Raw genomic sequence first — 22,495 nt, forward strand, 5'->3', positions numbered from 1 at the left:
TATCTCATCAAGCAGATCCACTTTGAAATGATCGATATCTTTTGTTTCACCTCTCTCCATGCTAAGTAAGAGTTACATAATTCTGATTATTCGCTTGACTTACTGAAGGCGAACATTGACGAGTGACCTATGCACAAAGATGTTTAGTGAAACTCAGGTCCTTTCAGGCTTATTGGCAAAGCAAGACAAGTCCCTAAGAGGGTTCCCAAGGAAATCAGTAGATCTCTCCCAAGACAAGTTATTAAGGTAGTGCAAAACTAATGGCGATTTTTGCCATTAAAAGTAATTGCAAATTAAAATTAATGGCAAAAACTGAGATTACTTTTGCACCAAACTAATACTTTGCATGGAGGACAAACGGCCCCGAGTATGCTCCCACCTCACATGCATGGGGACTGGAGCAAGGGTACAAGTGGAGGCACATATCATGTATATTTATATAAAAGCTTTAAATGAAACTGTTAAACGAGTTATGTTATGTCTCCTATTTTGACAAACTGACTTTCATAATGAGAAAGAAAGGTAGACTTTAGTCTAGAATTCTCAGAGTCCAGAATCTCTAGAATTTCACACTGGAACTCTGCAATGTGGTGAGAGCCACCATCTGTCTCCACTGTACTAGCCTCCCCTGCCCATGGCCCATGGCCAAATCCTTCCTCTCGCTAACCCCCCTCTGACCTGCATTGTAGGGGGCCTCAAGTGCACGTGTGTGGACACACCAGGTGTTGTGTCCAAGCTCCGTCCATATTTCCAGCAGACAACTGCCCCTTGGCCACCATTAGGCCCAGGGCTATATACACCTGAGAGAACTGACTCAGGGAAGGGGCTCAAGCAGCCCTTGGATGTTAAGTTCAAGGCCATTTGGGCAGGAAATTATGAAGGCTTGGGATTCTGATGGCATGTTCCTTTGTTTCAACACATTTCTGGTGCCCAGAGAAGAACATGATGGAGAAGTTCAGAGCGATACCGTCTAATGCATGGGTCCCTGAGCAGAGGCTCTTCCTTCCCAGATCTGAGGGTGATTCAAAGTGGTATGGTAGCAAACTGAATTATTCCATCTCTTTTTTTCTGTTATAACATGTTTCATTGGGTGAAGGAATTTTTATTTTATTTTTTATGTCTCTTATGGGAAGGCTTTGTTTAGACTACTGATTCTGGAACTTGGCCCAATGTCATGCTAGTTGGACTGGTCTCTGTTTTCTTTTAGGTCATTCCAGATTCTCAAAAGATAATGACTGGTGGCGCAGATGACATACATGTTTTGCAAAGTTTATATTATAGATGTTGGAAGTCTCAGGAGAGTATATGATGAGAAATAGTATTTTTATGTTTTATTCCTTATTGATCCATCAAAGATGTAATTTAATGAGTAGCCCCAGGCACATTTGATTTTTTATTTAAAATTATGAGGTTACATTTCAGGTCAAAGGATCTGCGAATTTTTAATGTTGGTGTTTTCAAAAGAAACCCCAAAAGGATCTAATATAAAACAGATATAAATAAAATGAAAATAACTGAAAAAGAATTGGAGATCTGCCTCTCTCCTCCCTCATCAGCAGCCCTGAGGACTTCTGCTTGTTGTTTCTCGAAGTGTGAGCCTCCAGGAATCACCTGGGGGGCAGTTGTTTAAAAATGCAGATTCCTGGGTCTTGCCCCACTGAGTTAGACTGTGAGAATTTGCATGTTTGACAAGACCATGCGGTGACTCATATGCATTCGTACATTTCCAGCTATAACAGATCTCAATGGACTAGATTGGGGTTAGAATACACATATTTTTAAATGGCGTTCCAGATAATTTTGCAAATTAATCTAAAATTTGGGAGCCATTGAAATAAATACTTCCTAAAGTGACCATGCCTGAAGCACAATCTCAAAGTATGATCCTGGGGTCAGCAGCATCAGCAGCACCTGGAAACTTTCAGAAATGTAAATTCTTGGCCCTTCCATTCCCAGCCCTGAATAGGAATCTCCAGAACACAGTTCAGCTATCGGTATATTAACAAGTGCTGCAGGTGTTTTTGATGCTGCTAAAGTTTGAAAATCATTTCCCAACAATTCAATAAACATGCATTGACCTTCTGTGAACATTCTGTTCTAGGAACTTTGGAGGGCCTGAAGAAGTCACAGTTCTCAAAGATTTGTCAATGGTACTTTATTTGCAGTCTGATTTTGGTCCTGGAGTGATGAAGAGAAAGTCAGGGTTCAGCAGGGAGAAAAAATTCTTTCTGTGAATATAAAAATAGTGGTTTTTATAAAGAGTTTTAATTTTGTTCTTTATACTTTCTGTATTTTCCAAACATTAAGCAATTTAAATTGGCAAAAACAATACATTCCTGGAAAATATGAGCCATTGGCAGAAAGTGATTTGTAAATGTAGTCAGCTGGGTGTGGCAGCGGGTATAAAAGTATCCAAAGCAGGGCAGCCGCTTCCAATTTCCTGAATTTTTCAGGGGTCATTAGCTGGCAGCTGACGTCATGAAAGATTTTGTGAGGTTACAGTCGTCTTTCCTTTTGTGCACGATTTTGACTCTTTCTGAGCGAGAGTCAGGTACAGGTGACCTTTATGTTTTGTTGTTTGAAGGCATAGTTTCTTAGCGGTTGTGGGCCTTTTACTGTTTGCTGTTTTGAGTAGAAGTGACTTTCTAATATAGTTTTCTGGCTTTTGTAGTGGTATTGCTTTCTCTTGTTTGCTCTCTACCACCCCGCAAAGCAAGTGATTTATCTAGTTTATCCTAATACTTGGGAAAGAGCTAGTTTTATTCTTCCTCTGGATTTAGGTGTTTTCTGTTGTGTTTTGTCACCCAATTCACCCTACCTGTGGAAAAATATTTCTCAATTTAAGGTTTCAACTTGCTCTTCCACCTCCCACCCTGATCTCCCACTCATAATCCTGCCACCTGCCTCCTGTCCTGCCCTGTTGCCTCCTAAGTGGTCATGAGTTAGTGATCATAAATCAGGTTGAGAAAATAAAGTTCTTCATTTTTTCTCCTTTCACTTCTTATTCTCCCTAAGTCATAAAGTTGTTATCATTAATATTAATAGTTTTATTTGCATTCCACTTACTTTTTCCATATTTTACCGTAATCTTTTCTCATCTAAACTATATATTTTTATTTATGTAAAAAGTTACTGGATAGAAATAATACATATAAAATACATGTAATTTTGTTATTTCTAGTTTTTTTATCATGAAAATACAGTGATGAATTGCTTTATCTAAAGGATATGTTTTTGTCTAAAAATGTTTTTTGGATATGCTTCTGGTAGTAGAATTAATGGACACAAAATGAAGAAATGCTGTTGTAGCACCACAGCTGTGAATGTTTTGAGTTGACAGACTCACCACACAAGGTTTTAATCTGAGACTATCTCCCTTTTGCCTCATAGAAGGATATGGGGTGGAGACAGAGCAGGTGCAGATCTTCATCTTACTGGCAGGTCTAGCAAATGCCCCAGGGTACAGTTTCCCTTGTCTCTTAACCCACATGGGATGTAGATGTCTGCCAGGGATGAGAGTCAGAGGCCGTAGAAGCTGCAACTTCAGTGCTCTATCAGTCATTTACACCAGCCTAATTATATAAACTCAAGGCCAGCACACCAGCTTGAGGCTCCCCCAATCCATGGGCAGCCCCATACAGCAAAAGCAGCAGAGACAGCATCCCATATTTAGCTTAATGTTGAACTTTTAAGGAAACAGTACTGGCAGGGGAAGAGACAGAGGTTGTTTCCAGATAGGCTTGAATGGGACTGATCCTTCATTTACAATTTTACCATTTCATCTGAGTGATCATATTGTATCTCTCAAGGCTGTTTTACAGTGATATATGTATATATATATATATATATATATATGTTTAAATATGCTATGCTCAAACTTTGTCTGGGTGTTGTTTGGCATAAAATTGCTATCTAAATCTTTAGATATGCTATCCTAATCTTTAGACTTTGAATGAATCTCATCATTCAAAGTTAATAATTTATTAACTAAATCTTAAAAAAAATTTTTTTCAACAGTGTCAGTAGGATGTACTTCCTCTATGTTCTGGGTTGTGGCTGAACCAACTTTACTTGGTCAAGATCATATTTTGCATTCTGATGAAGCATCTCTGGGAACTGGCTGTCCTGTAACCAATGTAACTGTGAAGGGATATGAGTTTAATTACCCTGCCACTGAGTGTGGGATTCAGAAAGAGGTAAGAGCTGCAAGCATTTCAAATAATAAACTAACCCCTAGGTTGTACCTTGCAGTAGCACTGTGTGTACTGTCAGTGTGAGATTTTTTTATGGCTCTTGAATTACTTGAATTTGGTACTTTTAGGATAGGAAGACCAGTGGAACCTTGACTTGGCCATGAAATATCATGGCACGTAGCCCATTGTGGAGGAGAATACTTCAACATATATAGTAGTATAACTATCCAAGCACTCTGAAGTCTTTTTTAGTTCTTACATCCCCTGAAGTCTAGAAGCACTGTAAAGCAGTCATTGTTCCTAGTTTTCATAGTAACTGAGGCTAAAATGGGTAACAATTTACCATAGATCATGCATCTGCTCAACAGATATGTAACTGAAACTTGCATGTTGGTAAATTGGGATTTACATTCTTCCTTTGAAGAAGAAGGCAATGAAAAAATGGATGACACCAGAGGTAGAATTCACTAGGGGAAATCAGAGGACAAAAACATCCGAGGAGGTTTGAGATGGAGGTGGATTTTCTAGTATGTTGTTTCTAATTTTGACATCTATGTCCATGAATGAGATTGGTCTAGAATTCATTCTTTCTCATATGCTCCTTGTCAAGTTTTGAAACAGTTTAAGTTAAGATTGGAAGTTTTGGTCAGGCATGGTGGTTTACGCCTATAATCCCAGCACTTTGGGAGGCCGAGGTAGGCAGATCATGAGGTCAGGAGATCGAGACCATCCTGGCTAACACAGTGAAACCCCGTCTCTACTAAAAAAAATATAAAAAATTCGGCAGGCGTGGTGGCATGTGCCTGTCCAGTCCCAGCTTCTTGGGAGGCTGAGGCAGGAGAATCGCTTGAACCCGGGAGGTGGAGGTTGCAGTGAGCCAAGATTGTGCCACTGCACCCCAGCCTGGGCGACAGAGTGAGACTGTCTCAAAAAAAAAAAAAAAAAAAAAAAATTGGAATTTTTTGATCCTTGAATGCTCAATAGAAGTTGGTGATAAAATCTCCTGTGTCTTTTGTTTTTCTCTGTGGTTTTATCACTGGAATGAAGTTGAATCCAGGTGATTAAGGCAATAGAACTAGGGAGGAGGAGAGCGAGGGTTTTCTGACAGCAACATACAGACTATTCAATATTAACCTTTGGTGGAGGAAGAAAAGTGGACCCTGCATTCAGTATGCACTGGTTTTACAATGTGATAAAAATAGTATATTTTGGGAGGCCGAGGCAGGCAGATCACCTGAGGTCAAGAGTTTGAGACCAGCCTGGGCAACATGGCAAAGCCCTGTCTCTACTAAACATACAAAAATTAGCTTAGTGGCCACCTGTAATCTCGGCAACTCAGGAGGCTGAGTCGGGGAGAATTGCTTGAACCTGGGAGGCAGAGGTTGCAGTGAGCCAAGATCGTGCCACTGCACTCCAGCCTGGGCAATAGAGTGAGACTCCGTCTCAAAAAGAAAAAAAAAAGAAAGAAAAAAAGTAGTATATTTATAGGAAAATTAGGTGGTGGATAACCACACTCTCCATTTAGAGGTATGTGTGTCCTATACAAACAATTCTGATTTCCTTCAATATGCTGTTTCACATCTACAAAACTTACTACATGAAAGTTTGCAGATTTTTAATTTCTTTGGCCTTTGTGGTTTCTCCCATATTTCAAAGTATGACTTATTATGGATATGGGGAAATCATTACAAAGGCCAAAGAATTAATAACCCAACTTTACAAAGCTTATACAACTAAATATGAGACACTAAGAGAGGCAGAGACATCAGCCACAGTGTTATTACAGAAGCCACGAACTATGAAGTAAAATAACCAATCAGAGCTGTAGGTTTCTTTTGAAGGTTTTTTTTTTTTTTTTTTTCTTCCCCCTGTGGCATGAAAACCATTTCTAAAGTTTTCAGGGTCTTATAAGACCCCTTTGAAATTACCTTTCAAGGACAGATTGTATATGGAACAATTTGATTAATGTTAAAATGTTTTCAAGTTTCCATAGTATACAAAAAAAAGTTAATATTCATATGAGTATTTTGATTTAATACCTTATCAAATCAGATTCTTTGAGTTTTATGAGTCAAAGGATCTCTACCTTGGTGGCTTCATTTCTTTCTTAGGTTTATAATTTATTATAAAGATTTTCCATTTAAAGGGCAGGATCTAGAATTTCAACAGTATTAAAAACAAAATGAAGGACTGTAGCAATCAGTTTAAGTAGCAGGCATGGATTAGGAAAGAATAATTAAACATTTAAGTGTACAATACAGTGGTTTTTAGTACATTGACAAAGATGTACAACCCTCACCAGTCTCTAATTCCAGGATATTTTAATGACTTCTCAAAAATGCAACCATACCCATCAGTGGTCACTCCACTGCCTCCTGTCCCCTAGTTATAGGCAACCACAGGTCTAATTTCTCTTTGTATAGATTTGCATACTCTGGATATGTCATATAAATTCAATCATACAATATGTGGCCTTTCATGACTTTTGCTTAGCATGTTTTCAAAGTTTGTCTGTATCATAGCATATCTCAATACTGCATTCTTTTTTATGGCTGAATAATTGTTTTCATTTTTTGTTACTGCTATACATTTGCGTACATGTTTATGTGTAGACATTTGTTTTCGATTGTGTTGGGTAAAAACCTAGGACTGAAATTTGTGGCTCAAATGGTAACTGTGTATTTAATTTTTTGGAGTTGCATAGTCTTTTATTTTTCTAAAGATGATAAGTCTTTAGCTGAATGTCTTCAATGAAAGGTCTAACAAATCAAAGTTAATAATTTATTTGCCCCAACTTCAATTCTTTCTGGGAACAACTCTTTATTCTATTGTTTGCTTTCTTTCTTTACCAGTCACCTAAAATACTAGTTTTAAAACTCACAGGATCAAAACAAAACACTGAAACGCCAGAGTTGTTTAAAATGATTAGATTTTATTAAACAGCCCATTTGGACACCTGTTCATTGGAACTGATTTTTGCTTCAGACCTAGTTCTTTGAGAAATGCAGGAATTCTTTTCACCAAAATATCAGCTTGATCCAAGAATGTTGAAAAGTTATCTACCTTAGCGATATTGCTAACTCCAACCTCCAAAGAAATCTAAAAACCTTAGAAGATTACATGTAGTAAAATGTGAACAGGAACCATAATGTACAAGTCATTTGAGAACTATAACTATGTAGAATTTACTCACTTTTTAAGTTATTTTTCTGAATGAATAGCAAATTTGTGAAACAAAATATTTGGTGCTTAGAAGAGTTGTTAAATGATGGGTTAGAAACTTTTCCTGTCTTAAGAAAGACAGGGGACTGCGCAATAATCCTGTGAAGTAGGTCCTATTATCCCCATTGTACAGAAGAGGATAATGAAATTCAAAAAAATTAAGTAACCTACAAAAGGTCAGACAGCCATGACTGTCAGTCTCTTGCTGGACACTGCAAACTTAGCTACTTTTAAAGGAAGATAATTTTAAATTGAGTACTAATTGTTATGCACAAAATGAAAACATTAATGTGATTAATGACAAAATATTTCACAGATAATGGGTTTTCTAGAGAAGTTAGGAAAACCAGGGTTAAGGATTCTGGATTCATATACAGGTCTTTTTCAAATATAAAACATTTCTAATATTCCTGGTTTACTATTGGGAAGAAGGGAAGAATCTTGCCGTGGCTTAAATAACAGACAGCAGTTTAATTCCTGGTTATATATGCAGAAGAATTAAGAACAGTTATTTAAACAAATATATGTGCACATATGTTCCGGAAGTGAAAAGGAGATGGCAAAGAGCGACACAGAAGAGAACTGCTGCAGCTGCTGCCAGGATCCAACTGAACTTGAAACTGTTTTATTAATTTTATTTCCAAATTGTTCATTGCTAGTGTACAGAAATAGAATTGATTTCTGTCAATTGATCTTGTCTCCTACAACATTAGTGAGCATGCTTATTAGTTGTAATAGTTTTTTTTTGGATGGATCTCTTATGATTTTCTATATACAAGATTATGTCTGTCTGTCTGTCTGTCTCTCTCTCTCTCTCTGCAGTCTTAATCTGTTGCCCAGGCTGGAGTGCAGTGGCATGAACTCAGCTCACTGCAACCTCCACCTCCCTGGTTCAAGCAATTCTGCTGCCTCAAAGCTCCCAAGTAGCTGGGACTACAGGTGTGTACCACCACGTCCAGCTATTTATTTTTTTATTTTTAGTAGATAGCAGATTTCACCATGTTGGCCAGGCTGGTCTCAAACTCCTGACCTCAAGTGATCTGCCCGCCTTGGCCTCCTGAAGTGATGGGGTTATAGGTGTGAGCCACTGTGCCAGGCCTCATGTCATCTTTAAATAGAGATAGTTTTAGTCTTTCTTTCCAATCTGGATAATTTTTGTTTTGTCTTCTTGCCTACTTTTCCTAGCTAGAACCTCCAGTACAATATTGGATACAAGTTGTGAGAGTGAACATCTTTGTATTATTTCTGATTATAAGGGAAAAGCTTTCAGTCTTTCATCGTTAAATATGATGCTGGCTGTGGGATTTTCACAGGTGCTCTTAATCAGGTTGAGGATGTGCCCTTTTATCTTTAGTTGTGGAGAGTTTTTATCATAAATGGTATTTAATTTTATAGTTTTTTTCCCCCTGAAACTATTGAGATGATCATATGGGTTTTGCCCTTTCTTCTATTAATATGGTGTATTACACTAATTTTTGTATGTGGAGCCAACATATCCTTTTCCTGGGATAAATCTCATTTAGTCATACTGCTTAATCCTTTTTAGATGTTGCTGGATATGGTAGGCTGAAGTTTTTATTTTTTGTCTGGGCAGGGTAGGGGTGGTTAGACAATGATATCTTCTTTTTTTTCTTCAACTTTAAGTTCAGGGGTACATGTGCAGGTTGTGCAGGTTTGCTACATAAGTAAATGTGTGCCATGGTGGTTTGCTACACAGATCATCCCATCACCTAAGTACGAAGCCCAGCATGCATTAGCTATTCTTCCTGATGTTCTCCTTCCCCATCCCCCTGACAGGCCCCAGTGTGTGTTGTCCCCCATGTGTCCATGTGTTCTCATCATTCAGCTCCCACTTATAAGTGAAAACATGCAGTATTTGATTTTCTGTTCCCGCATTAGTTTGTGGAGGATAATGGCTTCCAACTCCATCCATGTCCCAGCAAAGTACATGATCTTCTTCCTTTTTATGGCTGCATATTATTCCATGGTGCATATGTACCACATCTTCTTTATCTAATCTATCATTGATGGGCATTTGGGTTGGAAGTTTTTTATGTACATTCATAAGGTACATTGATCTATAGTTTCTTTTTGCGATGTCTTTGGTTTTAATATCAGGGCAATACATCATAGAATGAGTTGAATAATGTGCCATCTTCTATTTCTTTTTTTAAAAAATATTTATTTTAATTTTAAAAAATTTTAAGTTCTGGGGTACATGTGCTGGATGTGCAGATTTGTTACATAGGTAAATGTGTGCCATGGTGGTTTGCTGCAACTATCAATCCATCACCTAGGTATCCAGTCCAGCATACATTAGCTATTTTTCCTAATGTTCTACTCCCCTACCCTCCCCTGACAAGCCCCTATGTGTGTTGTTCCCCTCTCTGTGTCCACGTGTTTTCATTGTTCAGCTCCCACCTTTAAGTGAGAACATGCAGTGTTTGGTTTTCTGTTCCTGTGTTAGCTTGCTGAGGATAATGGCTTCCAGCTTCACCTAAGTCCCTGCAAAGGACATTATCTCATTCCTTTTTATGGCTGCATAGTATTCCATGGTATGTATGTACCACATTTTCTTTATCCAATCTATCATTGATGGGCATTTGGGTTGATTCCATGTCTTTGCTATTGTGAATAGTGCTGCAATGAACATACACGTGCATGAATCCTTGTAATAGAATTTATATTCTTTTGGGTATATACACAGTAATGGGATTGTTTGATCAAATGCATGTATTCTTGTAACAGAATGATTTATGTTCTTTTGAGTATATACCCAGTAATGGGGTTGTTTTTCAAATGGTATTTCCAGTTGTAAATCTTTGAGGAATCACCACACTGTCTTCCACAATGGTGGAACTAATTTACATTCCCACCAACAGTGTAAAAGAGTTCCTATTTCTCTGCAACCTCTCCAGTATCTGTTGTTTCTTGACTTTTTAATAATCGCCATTCTGACTGGTGTGAGAAGGTATCTCATTGTGGTTTTAATTTTTCATTCTGTAATGATCAGTGATGTTGAGCTTTAATGTTTTTTGACCAAATGTATGTCTTATTTTGAGAAGTGTCTGTTCATGTCATTTGCCCACTTTTTTTTTTTTTTTTTTTTTGAGACAGAGTCTTCCTCTGTCACCCAGGCTGGAGTGCAGTGGCATGATCTTGGCTCACTGCAACCTCCGCCTCCCAGATTCAAGCAATTCTACTGCCTCAGCCTCCCGAGTAGCTAGGAATATAGGCATGTGCCACCATGCCCAGCTAATTTTGTTTTGTATTTTTAGTAGAGGCTGAGTTTCACCATGTTGGCCAGATTGGTCTTGAACTCCTGCCCTCAAGTGATTCATGTGCCTTGGCTTCCCAAAGTGCTGGGATTACAGGCATGAGCCACACCACACCCCTTTGCCCACTTTTTAAGGGTTTTTTTTTTTTTTTTTGTAAACTTGCTTAAGTTCCTTGTAGATTCTAGATATTAGACCTTTGTCAGATGGATAGATTGCAAAAATTTTCTCCCATTCTGTAGGTTGTCTGTTTGCTCTGATGATAGTTTCTTTTGCAGTGCAGAAGCTCTTTAGTTTAATTAGATCCCATTTGTCACTTTTTGCTTTTGTTGCAATTGCTTTTGGCAATGTCATCATAAAATCTTTGCCCATGTGTATGACCTGAATGGTATTGCCTAGATTTCTTCTAGAGTTTCTATAGTTTTGGGTTTTACACTTAAGTCTTTAATCCATCTTGAGTTAGTTTTTGTGTGAGGTGTAAGGAAGGATCCAGTTTCAATTTTCTGCATATGACTAGCCAGTTCTCCCAGCACCATTTATTAAATAGGAAATCCTTTCCCCATTGCTTGTTTTTGTCAGGTTTATCAAAGATCAGATGGTTGTAGATGTGCAGTTTTATTTCTGAGTTCTGTATTTTGTTTCATTGGTTTCTGTGTCTGTTTTTGCACCAGTACCATGCTGTTTTGATTACTGTAGCCTTGTAGTATAGTTCGAGGTTGGGTAGCACGATGCCTCCAGCTTTGTTCTTTTTGTTTAGGATTGTCCTGGCTGTACAAGCTCTTTTTCGGTTCCATATGATTTTTAAAATAGTTTTTTTTTTTCTAATTCTGTCAAGAATGTCAATGGTAGTTTAATGGGAATGGCACTAAATCTAGAAATTGCTTTGGGCAGTATGGGCATTTTTACGATATTGATTCTTCCTATCCAAGAGCATGGAATGTTTTTTTAATCTGTTTGTGTCCTCTCTGGTTTCCTTGAGCAGTGATTTGTAGTTCTCCTTGGAGAAGTCCTTCACTTCCCTTGTTAGCTGTATTCCTAGGCATTTTATTCTCTTTGTGGCAATTGTGAATGGGAGTTCATTTATAATTTGGCTCTCTGCTTGTCTGTTGTTGGTGTATAGGAATGCTTGTGATTTTTGCACATTGATTTTGTATCCTGAGATTTTCCTGAAGTTGTTTATCAGCTTAAGAAGCTTTTGGCTGAGTCCATGGGGTTTTCTAGATATAGGATCACATCATCTGCAAACAAAGACAATTTGACTTTCTCTCTTCTTATGTGAATACCATTTCTTTCTTTCTTTTGCCTGATTGCTCTGGCCAGAACTTCCAGCTATGTTGAATAAGAGTGCTGAGAGAGGGCACCTTTGTCTTGTGCCATTTTTCAAGGGGAATGTTTACAGGTTTTGCCCTTTCCTTCTGATATTGGCTGTGGGTTTGTCATAAATGGCTCTTATTGTTTTGAGGTATGTTCTTTCAATACCTAGTTTATTGAGAATTTTTAACATGAAGCGATGTTGAATTTCCTCAAAGGCCTTTTCTGTATCTATTGAGATTATCCTGTGTTTTTTGTCTTTAGTTCTGTTGATGTGACAAATTATATTTATTGATTTGCATACGTTGAGCCAGCCTTGCATCCTGGGGATGCAGCCAACTTGATTGTGATGTATAAGCTTTTGAATGTGCTGCTAGATTCAGTTTGCCAGTATTTTATTGAGGATTTTCACATTGATATTCATCAGGGATATTGGCCTGAAGTTTTCTTTTTTTGTTGTATATCTGTCAGGTTTTGGTATCAGAATGATGCTGGCCTCATAACATGAGTTAGAGAGGAGTTCCTTATTTTCAATGGTTTGGAATAGTTTCAGAAGGAATGGTACCAGCTCCTCTTTGTATCTCTGGTAGAATTCAGCTGTAAATCCAACTGGTCCTGGGCTTTTTTGTTTGTTTGTTTGGTAGGCTATTTATTACTGCCTCAGTTTCAGAACTTGTTATTGGTCTATTCAGGGATTCAACTTCCTGGTTCAGTCTTGGGAGAGTGTATGTGTCCTGGAGTTTATCCATTTTTTCTAGATTTTCTAGTTTGAGGTATTTATAGTATTCTCTGATAGTTGGTTGTGTTTCTGTAGGGTCAGTGGTGGTATCCCCCTTACCATTTCTGAATGTGTTTATATGAATCTTTTCTATTTTCTTCCTTATTAGTCTGGCTAGTGGTCTACCTATTTTGTTGATTTTTTTTTTTTCCAAAAAAGCAGCTCCCAGATTCATTGATTTTTTTTGAAGGGTTTTTCATGTCTCTATTTCATTCAGTTCTTCTCTGAGCTTGGCTATTTCTTGTCTTCTGCTAGCTCTGGGGTTTCTCTTGTTTCTCTAGTTCTTTTTAGTTTTGATGTTAGGGTGTTAATTTGAAATCTTTTTAGCTTTTTGATATGGGCATTTAGTGCTATAAGTTTCCCTCTTAACACTGCATTAGCTGCATCCCAGGGATTCTAATACATTGTCTCCTTGTTATCATTAGTTTCAAAGAACTTGATTTCTGCCTTAATTTCATTATTTACCCAGAAGTCATTCAGGGGCAGGTTGTTCAATTTCCATGTAATCGTGTGGTTTTGAGTGGGTTTCTTAATCTTGAGTTCTAATTTGATTATGCTGTGGTCTGAGAGACTGTTATATTTCAGTTCTTTTGCATTTGCTGAGGAGTGTTTTACTTCCAATTATGTGATGAATTTTAGAGTAAGTGTCATATGGCACTGAGAAGAATGTATATTCTGTTGTTTTGGGGTGTAGAGTTCTGTAGATATCTATCAGGTCCACTTGATCCAGAGCTGAGTTCAAGTCCTGAATATCTTTGTTAATTTTCTGTCTCGATCTAATATTGACAGTGGGGTATTAAAGTCTCCCACTATTGTGTCGGGGTCTAAGTCTCTTTGTAGGTCTTTAAGAACTTATTTTATGAATCTGGGTGCTCCTGTGTTGGGTTCATATATATTTAGGATAGTTAGCTTTTCTTGTTGAATTGAACCCTTTACCATGTAATGACCTTCTTTGTCTTTTTTGACCTTTGTTGGTTTAAATTCTATTTTGTCAGAAACTAGGATTGCAACTCCTGCTTTTTTATGCTTTCCATTTGCTTGGTAAATTTTCCTCCATCCCTTTATTTTTATCCTATTTGTGTCTTTGCATATGAGATGTGTCTCTTGAATACAGCACACCAATGGGTCTTGTCTTTTTATCCAGCTTGCCATTCTGTGTCTTTTAATTGGGGCATTTAGCACATTTATATTTAAGGTTGATATTGCTATGTGTGAATTTGGTCCTGTCATCGTGATGCTGGCTGGTTAATTTTGCAGACTTGTTAATGTAGTTGCTTCATAGTGTCATTGGTCTGTGTACTTTAGTGTGTTTTTGTAGTGGCCATTAATGGTTTTTCCTTTCCATGTTTAATGCTTCCTTCAGGAACTCTTGCAAGGAAGGCCTTCTGGTGATGAGATGCTTTAGCATTTGTTCGTCTGAAAAGGATTTTATTTTTCCTTCTCTTATGGAGCTTTGTTTGGCTGGATATGAAATTCTGGGATGGAAATTCCTTTCTTTAAGAATGTTGAATATTGGCCCCCAATCTCTTTTGGCTTATAGGGTTTCCACTGAGAGGCCTGCTGTTAGTCTGATGAGCTTACCTTTGTAGGTTACCTGGCCTTTCTCTCTGACTGCCCTTAACATTTTTTTCCTTCATTTCAATGTTGGAAAATCTGATGATTATGTGTCTTGGGGTTGACCTTCTTGTGGAGTATCTTATTGGGGTTCTCTGGATTTCCTGAATTTGAAGGTTAGCCTGTCTTGCTAGGTTAGGAAGTTCTCCTGGATGATATCCTGAAGTGTGTTTTCCAAACTTGGTTCCATCTTCCCCGTCTCTTTCAGGTACTCCAATCACTCATATGTTTGGTGTTTTTCCATAGTCCCATAGTTCTCAGAAGTTTTGTTCATTTCTTTTCATTCTTTTTTCTCTAATCTTGTCTGCTTGCCTTATTTCAACAATATATTCTTCAAGCTCTGATATTCTTTCTTCCACTTTGGCCAGTTCAGCTGTTGATACTTGTGTTTGCATCATAAAGTTCTTGTGCTGTGTTTTTCAGCTCCATCAGTCATTATGTTTCTCTCTAAACTGGTTATTCTAGTTAACAGCTCTTGCAATCTTTTATCATGATTCTTACCTTCTTTACACTGGGTTAGAACATAATCCTTTAGCTCAGCAAAGTTCATTATTACCCACTTTCTGAAGCCTACTTCTGTCAGTTCATCCATCTCAGATTCAGCCCAGTTCTGTGCCTTTGCTGAAGAGGTGTTGTAATCATTTGAAGAAGAGGCATTCTGGCTTTTGGAATTTTCAGCATTTTTGTGTTGATTTTTCCTCATCTTCTTGGATGTATCTACCTTTGACCTTTGAGGTTGTTGACCTTTGGATGGGGTTTTTGTGGGGTCTTTTTTTGTTGATGTTGTTGCTTTCTGTTTTTCTTTTAACATTCAGACCCCTCTTCTGCAAGCCTGCTGCAGTTTCTGGAGGTTCACTTCAGACCCTATTTGCCTGGGTATTGCCTGTTGAGGCCGCAGAACAGCAAAGATTGCTGCCTGTGCCTTCCTCTGGGAGCTTTGTCCCAGGGGAGGACCGACCAGATGCCAGCTGTTACTCTCCTGTGTGAGCTGTCTGGCAACCCCTGTTGGGAGGTCTTACACAGTCAGGAGGCATGGAATCAGGGACCTGCTTAAGGAAGCAGTCTGGCTGTCCCTTAGCAGAGCAGGTGCACTGCACTGGGGTGAATCCCCCAACCGCTGACTAGAGCGGCAGTAATGGTGGTGGCCCCTCCCCACAGGAACTCGGTCATCTTAGGCAGACTGCAGGCCTCTGTGCTGGCCAGTGGGGATTCCAAGCCAGTAGGTCATAGCTTGCAGGGTTCTGTGGGAGTGTGATCCGCTGAGCAAGGCTATTTGGCCCTCTGGCTTCAGTTTCCTTCCCACAGTAGTGGACGAATCTCTTGCCTCACTGGAGTTCCAGCAGCTGCTGGAGTATACAAAAACTCCTGCAGCTCAGTGCCTGCCTGAGCGGCTGCTGCCCTGAGCAGCTGTCATGAGTCTGCAAAGCTTTGTGCTTGGGACCCAAGGCCCTGGTGGTGTGGGCTCATGAAGTAATCTCCTGTTCTGTGGGTTGTAAAAATCCATGGGAAAAGTGTAGCTCTCCGGATGGGTAGCACAATCTCTCACCACCTCCCTTGACTGGGGGAGGGACGGCCCTTTTCCTTGTGCAGCTCCTGGGTGAACCATCACCCCACCCTGCTTTTTCTTGCTCTCTGTGGGTTGTACCAACCGCCTAGTCAGTCCCAATAAGAGAATCTGGGTACCTCAGTTGGAAATGCAGAATTCACTTACCATTTATTTCCATCTCGGCGGGAGCTGCAGACTGGAGCTGTTTCTACTTGGCCTTCTTGGCCTCTCCTCTGCTCCACTTCTATTTGTTGGGAGATTTTGTGAAGCACTGGTTCTAATTCTTTTTTTACATGTTTGATAGAATTGAGTAGTGGAGCCTGGTGGTGCCTGGACTTTCTTTGTGGGTAGTTTTTGATTACTAATCCAATCTCTTTACTTGTTTTATATAGGTCTATTCCTTTTGAGCACATTCAGAGTCAAGTCAAATAACCAGGATTTCAGGAAAAGTAAAAAAAAAAAAAAAAAAAAATGACAGTTCTCTGAAGATGGGGCTTTTGAGGAGCTCCAAACCATCTGTTCCCTCTGGATCCTGCTAGGCTGTTGGCTTTCATAGATACTGTGTACTGGGAAGAGGGAACTTGAAATAGAACAAGTTAAAATGCCAAAAAGCTATCATTCTTACTGAGATTCCATCATTTTTTTCTGGAATAAATGCTCCTTGAATTGTTGCAAGACTTAGGATCATATTCAGAGTCTTAAAAGTGTTGAATTTGATAATTTCTGCCATTTTCTTACTGTTTTATGAAGAAGTGGATTTTTTGGTGGTCTTTAGTTTGCATACTAGAAATCACTATTGAATACATAATTACCAAGAGAAATAAGGAGCATATAATATCTATTTTCCACACTTTAGATACAATTTATATACTCAACTAAAATAACCTTCAATAGCAATACAATGGGAAAATAATCATGTTATTGAATTCTATATTTCTATTCATTATTTTTGGAAAAATTTTATTTCTATAAGAATATTTATTGCGTTATTTAACAGGCTGAAAAATAGTAATTCAGTAAGACATTTTTGTAAAAATTATCAATAGAAAAACATATACCTAAATGTGTTTACAGAAGTTATTCCTGTGTTAAGATTATGAATCTTTGACCATAACCATAGTGGCTTTTTTTTTTTTTTCTGACAGAGTCTTGTTCTGTCATCAAGGCTGGAGTGCAGTGGCATGATTACAGCATGATCACAGCTCACTGCAGCCTCCACCTCCTGGACTCAAGTGATCCTCCCATCTCAGCCTCCTGAGTGGCTTGGAACCACTCAACCCAGTTGACTGTTTTTTGATTTTTAGTAGAGATGAGGTCTTGCTATATTGCCCAGGCTGGTCTCCTGAGCTCAAGCAATCCTCCTGCTCCTGCCTCACCTTCCCAAAGTGATGGGATTACAGGTGTGAGCCACCATGCTGGACCAACATAGTGTTTTTGACATCTCCACAACGAGCATGCATTAGGAAAACACAAATCTCCAATTGGTTCAATATTTTCAGACATCTGGGATACAGCACTGTGATAATGTTTAAGGGCCAAATATCAGAAAAAAAAAACTTGTTAAGTAGAAGCTGTAGCCCTTGTTCCTAGTCTGGCAATTCAAGATTACAATCTTGTTATTTTATTTCCACACATATTAACTGATTGCGCTGATGATCAAAAGCCTCGGATGGTGTTTTTTAAAAATTTTTCTGGTGAATCAGTTTTCTTTTTCCAGCACTGTGCAGAGAGACCTTGGTGCAGTATAAAGAGCTTACATCTTATCTTGATCTGTTCATTGTTCAAATGTCTTTAAAACTCCTGCATGACATGACATCAACTTATAAAGTCTTTTTGTCCCATTAGGTTTTCTCATATGTAACAGTTTTTTATTCAGCACTCCACTGTAATATAATGCACAAAGGAGTCACTGGCAAAATTCCTTTGATGTGTATTGTATACGGGTCAGTATAATTGAAGGGGTGGCCTGCCCCTCCACACCTGTGGGTGCTTCTCGTTAGGTGGGACAAAAGACTTGAGAAAAGGAATAAGACACAGAGACAAAGTGTAGAGAAAGAAAAGCGGGGCCCAGGGGACCGGTGCTGTGCTTACAGAGGACCCACACCGGCACCGGCCTCTGAGTTCCCTTAGTATTTATTGATAATTATCTTTACCATCAAAAAGATAAGGGAGTGACTGGGCAATAGGCCTTGCAACATCAATAAGTTCAAAAGAAAATGCTGTGCCTTTGAGATGCATATGCGAACATCTCCATAAACCTTCTGGCAGTATTGCTCCATCCATCGCCCAGGGACGGGCAGGAGACGAATGTTCTTCTTTTTTTCTAGATTTAAGAGAATGGTGATGACCTTTAACCATAAGCAGCCTTTAGGCACTTGTTTAACAAAGCACATCTGCACTGCCCAAAGTCCTTTTAACCTTAAGTCACCACAGCACATGTCTCTTGCAAGGACAAGGTTGGGGGTAGGGTCACAGATTAACAGCATCTCAAATACAGAACTAAATGGAGTCTCTTATGTCTACTTCCTTCTATATAGACACAGTAACAGGCTGATCTCTCTTTCTTTTCCCCACATATAATGAAACAGATGGTTCACAGTTTACCCTCTAAGAACTAATGAAAAGGAAAACATTTGGAATATGAAGCTTTACATCATTAGAACCCTGGAGCGAGGTTGGTTTGCATAGTTTCTCTGTGCAATGATGAGGTATTTATCAATGCCATTTGGCCATTACAGATGCTCTGCTCAAATCCCCTGGGACCCCCCTTACTATTTCTGTTTGCCCCTCTTCCTGCTTGTGTGTGATGTGGCTTTCAGTGATACCAGTTGGGCTTGGAAATTTAACAAATACTTCCCACTCTCATGATTGAGTGATTTGGGGGCATGAAAAGCCAGCTGTGTTTCTTGAGTCAGGGATAAACTTGGAGGCAGGATTTAACTTTGGAGCTCACTTGAGGGTCCTACTGAGGCTAGGACTCTACCTTAAATAGCATTCCTGCTTGCTGTCTTTACCTTCTATGTCCTGCTTTTCTCCCATTCCCTTACTAGGAACACTTCTATAATAAATCACCTGCACATAAGTATCCCTGCGAAGTCCTGCTTTTGGGAAATCCAAGTAAGACATGGTAAAATGAGTTAAACAGAGCTCAGAGGTGATTGTCCCCATGATCATGTAGCTAGGGAATGGCAAGTCAGGACTTGAACACACCTTCTCACCTAACTGCCACCCCACAGATCAGGGAATGCTTGCAGAAACAGGAATAGTAGCCAAATTACTCAGTTTTCAACTCTTTAAGATCAAATTTAAAAAACTTAGTCTAAGTTGTTCTTTATTCTACATAATACCTAACTCTTCCCCCCTAATTTTGATAGCTTATATAAATCAAAGGGCTTGAATGGGCATAATTGTATTAAAATATTTTTTAAAAAGCAATAATTTAGATGTTTTCTTAATATACTATGGCCCTATGACTTTTGGGGAAATCCCTGAAACTTTGCTATATCTTCAGGATCAATGGATGGACACTGTTAATCTTTTAGTAGTTTATGAATGACAACTTTTAAAAGAGCCAGGATTCTCAGTTTATACTTGTAAGAGATTGTCTTGGGGATTTTATTTAGCTTATCAGAGCTGACGTTTTCTGTTTAGAATACATTTTCCTATGGTAGGACTTTTTTTTTTTGGACTAACATCCGTAAATGGTGGTTTGTTAATCCTTAAAAAAAAAGTCAAGTAGAAGGCAGAGAGGTAGCAGTGGTAGTAAGTCTACTACTGCTAAAGTAGAAGGAAAAAAAATGAATTCAGACAAAATGAGACTTACTGGTTTGTTTATTTTTAAATGTAATCTGATGTGCAAATTGTATCTTCTTTAAAACTTTCAGCTCATCATCTTTGGATACCACTTCAAGCACTATCCATAACAATCTTACAGAATTCCAAAATGACCCTCCCTCTACCAATTCTCATTCTCCCTGGAACTTAACCAATGCTAGCTTATTTGGATTGACTCGGATTCCATATTTTCAAGACTCCTCAGTGAGGATCCTTAGAAGAGACAAAACATGGCAGTATCCACATAGAAATGATCGTATTGACATAAGGAAGTAAAAGCTCAAATCTCTACTAAGGAGGGTATTTGTTGTTTAAATAGTGTCTAACTATATGAGGGGTCTCACATTACATTTCAATCCTGTTTAGAAAAAATGCTACTTCCATGTGTCTACATATATCCTGGTCTTGTCAATAAGTCTCCCTTTACCCTAGTTATAACAAATAAACAAAAATCTCTAGTATGGTTTAAACATAATCTGAGTTGATAAACCACTCACTTTAAATAGTACTCAGACACTTGAATAAAAATTTTCAACTCTTTCAACCCTTCCCTCTAATCTCTGGCACATAGTAGGTCCTCCATGTTCACCGGTCAATATATTAGTCAATGTGTTTATGTGCCAAGTTTATCAAGTGGTTACACTGGAAACTTTTTATTAACTACGTTTGTTTTTTCTCTGTAGGTAGAGGCAGCTCATCAGTCACTTCTACTTAATATGTCTCATCCATTAGTCCATGAGAGTGCAAATGTAGCTATATTCTAGGTTCTTCCATGGCTGTTGTTACAGTTTACTTAAAATTTAATTTTTGAACCACTCACTACAGATTTATCACTTTTTAGTGCCACTTCCTGAGAGGACATTGGGTTGGGATAGTGCCCAGTGCTTCATATGTTTTTAAAAAGTGTTCCTTTTAAACATAGGCCATGATGCCCTTGCATAGTCTCTTATAATACGATGTCTATGTTTAATTTTTATGTGGAGTTGATCTTACAAATAAAATGTGCTGTGCCTTTGGCTATACTTCTTGATTACTGGATTATAATCTCAAAACAGAACCTAGGCTGGGATGTAGGCATGGAAGGGTCTCTGTCCTCCACCTGCTGTTAGTGTGCAAGTCATGTTTCAAATACAGTAGACTGACAATAATCCTACATAGTTGTTTAATTCCTTTAACAAAGATTTAGTATCCATGATAGAAATGAACACCATTGGATCAACCAGGAAATAGAGTAGAAAGTTTGACCTCCTGTAGGCCCATGGCTTTGGGAAACAGTGACAGCAGAATATTTCTGTATCTTTCTTCAAGATCAATAGGGTGAGACTAGTTTTTATTCTTGGCACTCTAGGAACTAAACCTTTAGTGATCCCTTAGGACCATCCTTCTTTATTTCAATGACCACTTTCCAGTTAGTAAGAACATCATTCTGAAACATGCCCATGAGGATCTTGAGATGTTTCTAACAAAACCTTTAGCTCAAGGTCCTGCCTGTGTGGTCCTATTCTTCATAGTGGGAAACCTTAGGCAATAGGGTTTATTGACTAGATATTTGTTATTTGAAAATAACTGGTTGAAGATAGACATCTTTTAATCTCCATCAGTGTTTCCTGCTGGCAGAACCTAAAGGTGAGGCTTGAAAATCTAATTTTTGAACTCTTGGCTCCAACATTGTAGGGCAGAGAGAGGAACACGTGGTAGTGAGACAACAGATAAGCAACACACATAGGCTTGCTGCACCAACAGAGCTATTGCTTTCTATTTTAGTAAGGGGACCAGTAAGGATTTGTGTGTTAATTAGGACTAAAGTTGGTTACAGTTCATTTATTCATTCTCCCTTTCTTCCTCCCTGCCTCTCTCTCTTTCATATCTAGTATTCATTTGAAATGAACGAATCCCTGTTACTTTCGTAGAAAACATTACTTGACATTTTCATCATCCTTTAAATATAAACAGCATATTCAGACTCCTCCTGTCCTTCTTCAAAAAACCCCAGTAATTTAAGAATGAAAACAAGCTGGAAAACTCAGAAAATGGTGATAAAAGTGGGTAGTTTCCATTTCAGCAATGAAGACATGCAAGAATTTTTGTATTAATTAGGACAAAGAGTGGATAGAGTTTGCATATTTAATCTCTCTCTTTCATACATAGCATTCTTTTGGAATGAACTTATTACTTTCATTCATAAAATAATTCTTGTTTTTCCATTGTCCCTTAAAGTCAAAAGCCCACCAAGTCCAGAATGGGAGCCAGCGGTGGTAAAGGCAGACAGAGAGTGATAACCCTAATCACTGTCCTAAAGCTGTGATGCTTCATTCCTGAAAGGAGGATTCCCAGGCGTAATGGCTCATGCTTGTAATCTCAGCACTTTGGGAGGCCAAGGCGGGCGGATCACCTGAGGTCGGGAATTAGACACCAGTCTGATCAACATGGAGAGACCCCGCCTCTACTAAAAATACAAAATTAGCCGGGAGTGGTGGTGCATGCCTGTAATCTTAGCTACTTGGGAAGCTGAGGCAGGAGAATCGCTTGAACCCGGGAGGTGGAGGTTGCGGTGAGCCGAGATCGGGCCATTGCACTCCAGCCTGGGCAACAAGAGTGAAACTCCTTCTAAAAAAAAAAATAAAAAAAGATTTAAAGTTCTAAAGAGAGAGGCTAAGACGGGCTCACTGCGCGCCAGCGGCCACTACTCCGCGGGCTGATGGTGGCGGCGCCGGCAGCGCGG

The 22,495-nt window shown here is 38.8% G+C and overlaps 1 protein-coding gene across 1 annotated transcript; it reads left to right on the forward strand.

Annotated features, from left to right (window-relative positions):
* The first annotated feature begins 2,451 nt into the window (after nt 1-2,451).
* Nucleotides 2,452-20,793, forward strand: OOSP3 (oocyte secreted protein family member 3). Its single transcript, XM_058439770.1, has 5 exons — nt 2,452-2,551; nt 4,018-4,196; nt 17,785-17,882; nt 19,824-19,977; nt 20,457-20,793. The coding sequence occupies exons 1-5, from the start codon at nt 2,479-2,481 to the stop codon at nt 20,535-20,537; spliced, it is 585 nt and encodes a 194-aa protein (XP_058295753.1). The 5' UTR covers nt 2,452-2,478; the 3' UTR covers nt 20,538-20,793.
* Nucleotides 20,794-22,495: the final 1,702 nt, after the last annotated feature.

Source organism: Hylobates moloch, unplaced genomic scaffold (assembly GCF_009828535.3).
Source record: "Hylobates moloch isolate HMO894 unplaced genomic scaffold, HMol_V3 SCAFFOLD_5, whole genome shotgun sequence".
In the NCBI taxonomy this organism is placed as follows: Eukaryota; Metazoa; Chordata; class Mammalia; order Primates; family Hylobatidae; genus Hylobates; species Hylobates moloch.

Excerpts from the sequence above, each read along its gene's own strand:
- OOSP3 (XM_058439770.1), top strand. The coding sequence starts at position 2,479 with ATGAAAGATTTTGTGAGGTTACAGTCGTCTTTCCTTTTGTGCACGATT. Across the intron at positions 2,552-4,017 it reads TCTTTCTGAGCGAGAGTCAG|TGTCAGTAGGATGTACTTCC; the intron begins GTACAGGTGACC and ends TTTTTTCAACAG. Across the intron at positions 4,197-17,784 it reads AGTGTGGGATTCAGAAAGAG|GTTTTCTCATATGTAACAGT; the intron begins GTAAGAGCTGCA and ends TTGTCCCATTAG.